Here is a 10,888-nt window from a genome sequence, read left to right as displayed (position 1 = left end):
AATTTTATTAATTTAGAGAGATATTAATTTATCGATAAATAAATATTTTATTAATTAAAAGAGAGACTTTTTAAATTCAGCAAATTTAGTACATATGTACTGAAAATAAATGAATTCATATATGTTTCATTAATTATATTCATGCATTAATCAATTTTTTGTAACTAATTAAATATATTCTTATATAATATCAATTCATTTTATACAATTAACTATTATATTCATAGACGCATGTATCAATTTATTGGAATTATTAAACATACATGTTTACATTAATTCGTTGCACTTAAATAACTATTATAGCCAATTAAATATATTCATGTTATGATGAATAAAATATATACTATATAAATCTCAATATGAAAATAAAATAATTTATAACACCCAACCATGTCTTCTCATCTAAAAGGCATCGCAAAATCATCCATGAATGATCCAATGCGTAAAGCATTACAGACTTCATAATTGAGCAAATTACCATAATACTTATAATTATAATATTTATGAATTATTAATTTAGAGTTTTAATGGGACCTAATATTTATAAAGGAATTTTTTGAAAAATTATTATCTTATTATCTTATCGAATTTGATGATTTTTTTACAAAGGCCCAAGTTGGGACCAGAAGATTTTATTATTTTAGAGAGTTTATTAATTTATAAAGTATTAATTTATAAAGGTTTTACTGTATTATGTTTGACATGATATCATCAAGTTAAAGTTCTTACTCTCTCGGAAAATATCACGATATTCAGCGCTCTTTCCCCATTGAGAATGGGAAAATTCTGTATTAATATCTTTGTCATGTGATTTGTATCTAATTTAGAGAAAATGACGAATGGCATGATAACATTTGTTATGTGATTGATTTAATTCCACCCTACTTAATTTGGATAAATTTTTTAGTGATAAATGAATACTTAAAATGGGAGGTACAGAAAATTGAATTAGATATTTGATGCATTCTTTTGTATATGGTAAGTGGCAAATATGTAAGACAACTTTCATGACTGGGAGAGAGTCTTTGTTCCTATAACTATGAGTCATATACTCTCTCTTCATTCCTTCATTTCATGTCAAATATTTGAAAGAAGAAAAGAAACATGAAGACATCATCTCTGTATCAATCACAAGAGAAGTTGGTCGAAAAGCAGTAAATCTCTCTCTCTCTCTCTCTCTATTTATCTATATATATATATACAGTGAAAAGTAGTTGAGAAATTGTATGCAAACAAGAGAGTGTATTATGTTATATGGCAGTATTTTTTGAGTTTGTACAAGGTGTATTTAATCGGAAAAGCAAAAGATCTGATTCATTCGTGGTAGAGAAGAGATACTCAGCAGAACCAAATATTACACTGTGCAAACTGATTAGAGGATGTGAAAGCCAAAGGTAAAAGTAAATAAGTTCATTGCAAACTAGCGTAATTTTACATGGAAAGCAGCTAAAGATCAGGGGGAGCTTGTTTTTGGTTGAGCAGAAACATCAGCAGGCGGCTCTCCTGGAAAGCCAGGTGTTGGCTCGATGGGAAACGGAGGGAGAGGCACAGGAGAAGTCGGCGGAGCTGGTGATGGTGGAGATGGATCCAAACCAGGAACTGGCGGCAAGTTGAAGGCCGGCGGTGAAGGGAGAACTGGAGGGAAAACTGAAGGTGGGGAAGGGAGTACAGGAGGAATAGTGAAAGGCGGTGGCAGAAAAGGGAGTGGAGGAAGTAAAGATGATGGTGGCTGTAAAGGGTTGGGAGGAAATATACTGGGTGGATTGAATGGATTTGGTGGCAACAGGAATGTCGTTGGCTGATTTACCTTCTTGTCCAATAGTTGTGATGCTTTTGCAGCATTTTCCTTCTTAGGCACTGGCGGTAACAATGGAATTCCAGGGAGTGGTGGCAGCAGTGGAAGCTGTGGCAGTGGTGGGAGGGGGAGGCCTAATGCTGGAGGAGCAGATGGTGGATCTCGAAGCGGTGGGGGAAATGCGGGATCATCAGGATTATCGATAGGAGATAGTTTCTGAGGAGAACTCAGTTTCTTGAAATTTTCTGTACTTGGTTTCTGATCACAAATTAGAGGCTGCTTCAAGGGCTTAAATGTGAAAAAACCAGCTGAGAAAATGTGTGTCCCTCTCTTTCTTGATTTGAGGTTTAACGAAGATGAAGTTGCCGTTGCAGCAACAGCACAAAACGGCTCGTTGCTGCTGAGTAACCTGACAGAACAGCCCCTAATCTTCCTGGCGTGTTTGCTCACAGAGAAAGGGAGATGGATTCTGAATTCTCCATTCTTGTTCGTTTTCACTTCCTGCCGAAAACTCGGCCTTGAACTTGTGTCATTGCATTCCAATGCAACAGATGCACCTGAGGGACAAGAAATCTGGGATGACATTTGATTCATACTAATGAAGTTGAAATGTTAAATTAATTCAGATGAATGTTAAGAACCTGAAATGAAATGACTGGCCTTGGGGAAATCCTGGTGGAAGCATGTGTCACAGTACACAGTGCCAACAACAACTGCAGATGGAAGTTTCTTCTGATGCTTGGCTTCTGACAAGTAGTTACTACTAAATGTGAAACAGATGAAGATTAGTGTCAAAAACCAAGACATTCTAAGGAACTGCAATTAATGACTGAAAACTGTTGAAGATGAAGCAGAAGGACTGGCCCTTTTATAGAACTGTACAGAAGTAATTCACATGCATGCAGTTTGTATTTTTCTAACAGTCTTGTATTTATGTCATTGAATGTTAGTAGAGTATTCTGGACTGCCTACACTTTTTATACTGTAAAAGAAGACAAGGCCCTTAATGTCATTCATGCAGAAACAAGTAAGCTGCAAACTAGCAACAGTTATTTCCTACAGGCAAAAAGGAAAAAATGAAAACGAAAACTTATCCTCGTTTGGTTGGCTGGTTTTAGTTGATCTGATTTTCTTGGTTAGTTTTCTTGCTGGCTGGAGGGATAGTTGGGGTCCCAGTTGGTTCACGAGACTCTTATAGCTGCCACATAATTCATGAGTTTGTGACCGAGTCCCAAACCGCATTGCCGTAACCAAATTAGAGCAAGCGCTGTTTGCATGCCTTTGCCATCAAATTCTCGCCTGTGGACTCTGAGCAACCACATGGTTTATGCGGTGAAGTCTAGCTACAACATAGTCATTGTGTTACTCCTATAATAATTTGTCAGTTTCATGAGTTGAAGATGGTTGATACTGATAGTTTTGTCTCTCTTGCTTCACGGGTTTGAAAAAAGAATTAATTTCATCTGGCATCTTCGTGGGATTGTGTTTTTTTCTTAAATAAATAAAAGGAAAAAAAAAAGGGAAATACCCATAATGTTATACTGTTCAGTTGGAGTACGCATTTGATAAAATTAGAGCAGTGTTAATAGTATTATCTCCATTTCTTTATATATTACTCTGATAATTCTGAACTAGTAATGAAAATCATGATTACTTACATAAACAAGCAGGGTTTAAGTAAAGAGAGACGGTCATCAAATCAACTTACAAACTGAACATAATGTAAACAGAACACAATCAATTCTTGTTAATGTTGTTAGAAAATTGTCACTGTTGCATCACAATAGCAAACTATTTACACAAAAGAATAGGATAGTTAAATATAAGTCTAAAATCAGAACACACTGACTTGTAGTTTGTGCAATCAAGCCATAAAGAAGTTGAAAAGTAAAATACAGAGAGAGCCCTTCCCGATATAGAGGGAAGAAGGCCTAATACAGAAAATAGGTATTGAATGACTTTCACAGCCGAGACTTCCATCAACACTGCTGCAAGCACAATCCAATTGACCGTGTTCAGTATTAGAAAGTCTCAAAACTGAGATTTCAGATCGAAATGCCTAATAATACGAAGTGCTGCACCCAAGAATAAGATAGCCGTTTGGCTGGGTCTAAATGAGAGTGGAGAACAATCAGGGCAAAAGAAAAGGCTTCCAGAAACTTATTTTTATATCCAATGGGACAATCTCAGTGGTAGTTACTTATCATAAAATGCCAGGAGCTGTTTCACGTGATTTTGCCACGTAGCAACATTTTCTCCATCCACAGCAACCCAATCAACCACATTTGATGCTGGTTGTTCCCACCATTCATCAAGCTACAGAAAAATGGCAAGCAAAACAGTGTCAGATGTTCAAGGTATGACACCATCCTGGCTCGATTATTACCCTTAATGTCAATCCTCAATTTCCAGAACATCCTTAGTAAGTACTTCCTTGATATCATTTTATATGTTACAATAAGAATTATATCATAAAATCCTGCTTCAGTATTGAGTACAGGATTGTAATAACGCATCTACTCATGATTCCACACACTTGAATTTACCCCAAAATCTGAAAATGGTGTGCTGGATGATACTTTCAGCAATGCAGTAAATTCAGAAGTTTAAAGCACTAGTGTAAAACCTTTAAGTGATAAAATACTGGTACCTGGAGCAATTAATATATTTGGAGTAGTGCAGAGTACTCACCAAGCCTCTAACATATTTGCAGTCTTCTAGACATTTATGGGCATTTAAAACTGCACTGCTCAACTCAGGTAACCACTTCTCGGCAACAGTTTTCTCTTGTTCAGCTGCCACATTTAAGCAATAATTTGTCGTCCTGCAAGAGAAATTGTATGAAATCAATAACCCCGCCTTTCTCCAAAAATGAAAGACAAAATGAGAGGATTGTTGTTTTTCATTCTTGAGCATCTTACAAGAAAACATAAATCAACGTGTTTCTTGGTAAATGAGAAAAAGCAATTAGCATGGAAAGGGAAAACTTATGTTAGAAGCAAATAAGGACAGAATTTGGCTCCAACCATTAGGCTTAACTTTATAAGACCCTAATTTGTATCTCAGATAGATGTTCATAACATGAGTATTTATCAATAGTTGATATAAAGGATTTGCAAAGGATATCCCAAACCTCAAAGTTCTCAGGAAGTTTAAGAAAGAAGACAACAAGAAGAATTAGCTGTACCTATCATATTCTTGCAATGCACGATGAGCGTGCTTTAACAAAGCATGACCACTCTCAACAAGATCATTTCGTACATGAACCAAGTTAATTGCCTTTGCCAAGTCTTCCAATACACAAGCCTCAGAACCACGGAGCTCTAAACAGAAGTCCATGGACTCCAGCACTGATGATAAACCAGCATCAGAACCATCCAAACCTAAATGGGTCATGATGAAGTCAGGTCCATATATTGGTGAAAGTTAGTCTTGTATTCAAGAAAGGATTCCATCCTAAGCAAACATCTCGAAAGGTTGATAAATGCTTACCAGCAGGATACTGTAGGGCAGTCGAAATGCGACATACAGAAGGAACTGCAGAGGGATCCCTGGCACCAGCTCTAGCTGTTAGCACTGCTGCATTCCTCTCAGCAGCAGCAACTGCCTCAGGTCCCGTAGAACCATTCGCGCCCATAGACTCCAAGAGCCCCTGAACAGAGCGCAGAGAGAACATAAGGAAACTGGAAAGTGCAAACAGCCAGCAGTATATGATCAAATTCCAGCTCTATTCCCAGTAGTTTCTTGTTGTCCTTTTAGGTTTCAATAAATATATTTTTAACCAGAAGAGGTTAACTTGAAATAGCTTCTCGGCTTCAGACAGGTATGTAAACCGAGTCAAAGTGAATGCTGCTCCCAAGACCAAGAGTATTATTATGCCAAAGAATATCGGTTGTGAAAAGGATCATGGGACCAATAAGTATCAGCTTAACAAATAAATTTAATAACATAGGAATAAAAGAAGCATAAATTTGAATAATTTTCCCAGATCACGTGGCGGAATATAATGGAAACAACGTAACCTTGGAAGATTGTTTGTATAGGTCCCAACCATTTTGGAATCAAGACCTAAGTCTAGGGTTATTGATAAAGTATGTTGACCATGTATTTACCGCAGGTATGACAAAGATGCCACACAGCGTAACTCAACAACTTTGATCTCAGTATGGTAAACATTTAATTTCACAAAATTAACACAAGACAAGCTGTAACATATCTAAATGTCCAATCCCAGGCATGACGTGCATTCCAATCCCAATTGCATGTCCTGATATACAGTACAAGTTACACATAGAAGAAAAGAATTCATAAATAGTATGAAATTTTGGCTGGAAGGTCCACACTCCTTTGATGGAAATTTAAATAGGACCAAACTTTGTTCGCCAGGCATGATATCTTGAATTTATCCATCCTAATTCCATTCTTCAAACAGGAACAAAAATCATAATAACCAGAAAAAAGTTTGCTCTGCAATTTCTGCATTTTGTTTGCTGAAAATTGACTTAAAAGAAAATTTTGCTATCAGGCCTGCACGTCTGATTAAACTAGTAGAAAGGGGAAACAACAAGATCTAAAAACCAAAGCCACTGTTTGCAGTTAAAATAGACATTGCAAGCACTAAAAGTTCAAACCAATAGAAAAGAAAAACTAAAGTCTGTGAAGAATGGAAGAGGTGTCTGAGTAGAATAATGTGTGGTATCAGCAAGTTCCACCCTAACAGTAAACTGGTGAATCTCAAGTTTACAAGAGACCACCTAGGATAAGTGGAAACCAATACTGAAGGAATTATGTTTCTGTTGTACAGGCACAAACCTGAGGAGTTGATGGAAGCATGTAAAGGCTATTATCAGGAGTGCTATAAAAGGTTGAAACTTCATTGTCAATGAGATCTTTTGCATTATTCGATAAGTCCAGCACCACATTACATGCCGGAATTATAGTGCTTGATGCATACTCCCTCGCAGCTAATGGCAGCTGACTCCAGAAAGAAGCAGCATCCAACAAATAATAAATTGTTATACAGTGTGGAGAAGAATATGAGTTTGTTTTTCTTCTAACTTCATATGTAAACTAATTAAAACATGCTGTAAACCTTGGATCCATCATTTCTAAAAAAAGAAATTATTGGATATAAGTTTTTTTCTCATCCCTTCAAATGTTTCTCTCTTGTTCTTTCAGGACAAATTCTTATTACATTTTATAAAAAATGCATTTTTCCGCATATAAACAGGTTCCTGGTTTTGCATATTATACTTTCAGGAGCATTTCTGCATCTAATTGTATTATATATGGTAATATTCAGGTCCCAATACCCCCTTAAAATTTAATGGTTGAATTCAGGTAGCCATAGTAAGGTATAGTATATTCACTCCTATTATGCTTAGCTAGGGGTAGGGACTGAACTCTTGTGCTTGCTGTGCACATGCTATGTGTGGGGTAAAGAGATAGAGATCCTACCATGTTTGCCTTGAGTAGTGCATTGTAGACAGATTCCAACTCAGATCGGCGAGCATCAAACACTTCAATCTTCTTCCACTTCTTTCTTAAAGAATTTTCTGCTTCCTTCCTCTCAGCACATTCTTTATCCAAGCGATGTACTTCCGACATCAATGTATTCAAGCTAGCCCGTAATCCAGCAGCCTCTCGTTCCTTGGCCCAAACCTCTAACTACAAAGGATAAGAAAAAGTCATGCTAAAGACAGACACTTGATCTCCAAACAGATAATTTTCTTCTGTTCTAGGTTACGCAGTTTATAATTAGCATGCAAATAACCTAAACAATTGGAAGAATATGCATATATGAATACAGATTAAACTAAAATTAAGCTAGTGGAAAGAATATTTCCCTTAGTAACAGACTATGTCCATAATCTAACCAAACCCAGAATCTCTCACCAATCCCGATACACCCACCACTAGATAAACGAAGAAAGAAATATGACATGTAGGCAGAATCAACATAATCAAGCTGCTTTGATACCTAACATTAAGTAGGTTGCTTCCCACTATCCAGACTTGCTAATGGTGTTCATTATTATCACAGTCACCATCAAGAAGAATGCCACTTTTACTTGCTTTTCTCTTTCTATAACAATGCCACGTCTCTACTAGATAACTTATCCTTAGGCCACGTTCAATATTATCTACTAACACCAAATGATGAACCTCAAACCACAGTAATGCCAACTGATCTTCCCGAAATATCAATTTTACTTAAGGCCTTAAACTAGCAATTATAGACGGATCACTTCATATTTTCCAAAAGTATGTCGAGGCAGTGCACTTTCAAACAGATGGAATTGCTAATGAGGAAAAAGGTCAGTCAACAATGATAATGATCCTTAGCACAAATAATTAAATATGGCATGCCCCAACCAATAAAATAAGAAAATTTGATTAAATCATCTTGTACAAAACCATCAAAACAAAAGTTTGGTTTGTGATTTTTAGGTTATAATGTGGTGTAAACTCACTATACATAGATAATAGTACCTCAAGTTGCATGAGGCTGCTCATATTCTGTGAAGCTCCTAAAGTGACATGTGAAAGCGAGGAAACTGAATCACCACTTCCATGGAGATGTTTCAAAAGCAGCTGGCTCATGTTTCGAGCTTTTGTGGCCTTGTTGAGTGCATCTTCAGTGGCCAAAAATTGTTGCACATGCGCTCTCTGTAGGAAATAGATTATACACCCAAAAGGTACTTAACAAGAAGAAAAATAATACACCCAAAGATGGAATACCTGTCTCTCCAGAAGTTGATACTCAGTCCCTCTTGCAGGAGTATCACCCCCTGGCTTCCCATAACCACAAAGATGATATTGCAATGGTGAGCTAACGTCAGGAGAAGAAGCCTCGATTACAGTGTTATTCTCATACTTGTACCTTCATGATTGAATAAAGGAAAATGAAAAAAATAAATAAATAAATTGGTACAGCAACAATGAGAGATGCATGGAAATCAAATCTGCACATGAAGCAATTCCACTTTTTGCATTTCATATAGCTGTCAAATCTTACTTTTATGTTTCCCTGCCAAATTGAATTAGATTTTTTCATACCTATATAGAAGCAAAAGCTTACTTTGCTCCACTGGCACCAAAGCAAGGGAATGGACCTGAAAGCAGTTTCACGTTTTGAACGCTCATTGAAATAATAAAAGGAATAAAACCACCACAGAAAGTTTGCTTAGCTTGTAATAAAGCAGACCTAGTTTCGCTGATGAAAACAAGAGAAAAAGTTCTGGGCAATTAGTCTAAGCCAGGCTAAAATCCATATTCCATTTGAATTGGCGAGTTCTTTTGTAGTAAAATCATCTAGTTATACGAGATATATTAGCACGCATTAAGGCAATGTTGCATACAGCAAACAGGAAAACAGTCAAGAAAATGCCAAAAAGGGACGTATGATTTTGGAGAATAAGAAATGATAATTAAGATCCCTAGAATCAACAGTTACTTATCAAGTTTCTCAAAGAGTTTTTGGTTTGGGAACACAACAAATAGTTGGCATTAAATGTATCTCTAGTGCTCCACGTAGCCCATAACCTTTAATTTTTTATAATAACAGCATTGCTTCTGTTAAAACACAACAGCAGCAGCTAACTAGAGAATTGACAAGTGTGGTGCTATATTAAAGTAATATGAAGAGCTGACAATTCTTTTTGCAAGTAAAATTGATCATCAAGGAGAACAATTCTTTTTGCAAGTAATGTATAGATGCAAAACTACAGACATAGTGGTATCATGAAGAGTAAGCTTTGTATCAAGCTGATTTCTGATTTTGTAGCTATAAATAGAGGAATTAAGATAATATAGCATAAAAACACAATGCCAAAGACTAGTTTCCATGAAAGAACCTTAATGCTTCTGCATCAGCTTTAATATCTATCTTCTCTATTTCCCTAGTGATCAGAGTTTGCAACCTTTGGGTGTACGAAATGATTGCTTGCAATATCTGATGGGGACTTTTTAGACAATCTGCTACCACATCTTTAAACTCAGTAGGTATATCACTGTCGGAATCAATCCCTAATTTTGAATCTTCCAGTTGTGGATTCCCGTGGATCCCATTTCCTTCATAAGCAGGGAAAGTGTTACGAATTTTTTCAGACATCTGCAGTGCAAGAGATTCACACACTTTCCGAACATTTCTTTCCTTTGTTGTCTCAATAAGAATGACATCTTCTGCAGATTTACCACCGTCCTTATTATTTGCATGGAAACTGGTCACCATTTCAATTGAGGAATTAATACTAGATCTTTGAGCATCCTTAGCTTGGTTTACATAGCACTGGAGGCGTTTATGGTACTCAGCAAATATTTTTGCTGCTTCATCACACTGTTGATCATAAGTCTCCAACATCACATGCTTATGCCTGCAAATAGAGAATTAGAAAAGCCCTTCGTTATAGAAAACCTCTCACACGGTTTCTTAAGCAAAATATCCACATTCCCAGTCAAAAACCCCCAAATGCGCAGTTAGAAAACATGTCCAGTTTATATATCAGAATCATCAGATTGCTTCCATAACAATCACAAAACAAACAAGGAAATACTCAAATCATGAAGTCTTACTACACTGCCAAAAGGTAAAATCCCAGAAGAATTAATCAACCTGTAATTTGACCGCTCATCAAGCATGCGCTTGCGTTCAGCCTCCTCCCTCGACACCTCAATCATCCTAGCTTTCAACTCCTTCCGCTGCCGCCTCACAATCTGCCTCAACCTTTCCACTTCCTTCTCAGCCAACTCCCTCTCCTGCAATGCCATCTCCCTACTACTACTACTGCAACTTTCCTCCTTCCCCATCCCCGATTTCTCCTTTCTCCTCCCTTTACCACCATCATCAGCGCCATGAACGAGAATATTCCTCCTAATATTCTCCACCGTCTTATCCGGCTTCACCCTCTTTAACAAGAAACTCCAGACGGGGATCATGTTCCCGCGGCAAATTTTGCGCAGTGACTCAGCGGTGGGCACCGAGATCTTCGTAGAAGAAGCGTACGGGCCGAGAGGCCTGTACCCCATTTCCTTCTGAAGCCATTCCAGAATTGCCTCGGACTGTGCCGCAAAGCCCGATGAGCTTTGCATTGT

At 37.2% G+C, this 10,888-nt stretch overlaps 2 protein-coding genes across 3 annotated transcripts in view; both read right to left on the bottom strand.

The window, feature by feature from the left end:
• Positions 1 to 1,287: 1,287 nt before the first annotated feature.
• LOC105177551 (uncharacterized) lies at positions 1,288 to 2,760 on the bottom strand. Its single transcript, XM_011100746.3, has 2 exons — positions 2,437 to 2,760; positions 1,288 to 2,352 (listed from the first exon to the last, which is right to left on the bottom strand). The coding sequence occupies exons 1-2, from the start codon at positions 2,600 to 2,602 to the stop codon at positions 1,454 to 1,456; spliced, it is 1,065 nt and encodes a 354-aa protein (XP_011099048.1). The 5' UTR covers positions 2,603 to 2,760; the 3' UTR covers positions 1,288 to 1,453.
• Positions 2,761 to 3,513: 753 nt separating this feature from the next.
• LOC105177550 (AUGMIN subunit 5) overlaps positions 3,514 to 10,888 on the bottom strand; it is a 7,724-nt gene continuing 349 nt past the window's right edge. The window contains exons 1-10 of one of the 2 annotated variants that reach the window (XM_011100744.3): positions 10,410 to 10,888; positions 9,652 to 10,170; positions 8,537 to 8,678; positions 8,288 to 8,464; positions 7,253 to 7,462; positions 6,608 to 6,769; positions 5,288 to 5,447; positions 4,983 to 5,178; positions 4,487 to 4,619; positions 3,514 to 4,111 (exon numbers count right to left, since the gene is read on the bottom strand). The exon at positions 10,410 to 10,888 is cut by the window's right edge and continues 349 nt beyond it. In XM_011100744.3, coding sequence (XP_011099046.1) covers positions 3,992 to 4,111; positions 4,487 to 4,619; positions 4,983 to 5,178; positions 5,288 to 5,447; positions 6,608 to 6,769; positions 7,253 to 7,462; positions 8,288 to 8,464; positions 8,537 to 8,678; positions 9,652 to 10,170; positions 10,410 to 10,885 — 2,295 coding nt within the window. In that variant the 5' untranslated portion in view covers positions 10,886 to 10,888 and the 3' untranslated portion in view covers positions 3,514 to 3,991. The remainder of the gene's footprint in view (positions 4,112 to 4,486; positions 4,620 to 4,982; positions 5,179 to 5,287; positions 5,448 to 6,607; positions 6,770 to 7,252; positions 7,463 to 8,287; positions 8,465 to 8,536; positions 8,679 to 9,651; positions 10,171 to 10,409) is intronic. The other variant, XM_011100745.3, reaches the window with a different exon arrangement.

Source organism: Sesamum indicum, linkage group LG9, assembly GCF_026168435.1.
Source record: "Sesamum indicum cultivar Baizhima isolate 11 linkage group LG9, ASM2616843v1, whole genome shotgun sequence".
In the NCBI taxonomy this organism is placed as follows: domain Eukaryota; kingdom Viridiplantae; phylum Streptophyta; class Magnoliopsida; order Lamiales; family Pedaliaceae; genus Sesamum; species Sesamum indicum.
Note: the sequence above shows the minus strand (reverse complement) of the source record. Positions and strands in the feature narration are given on the sequence as shown.

Excerpts from the sequence above, each read along its gene's own strand:
- LOC105177551 (XM_011100746.3), bottom strand. The coding sequence starts at position 2,602 with ATGTCTTGGTTTTTGACACTAATCTTCATCTGTTTCACATTTAGTAGT. Across the intron at positions 2,353-2,436 it reads GGCCAGTCATTTCATTTCAG|GTGCATCTGTTGCATTGGAA; the intron begins GTTCTTAACATT and ends CTTGTCCCTCAG.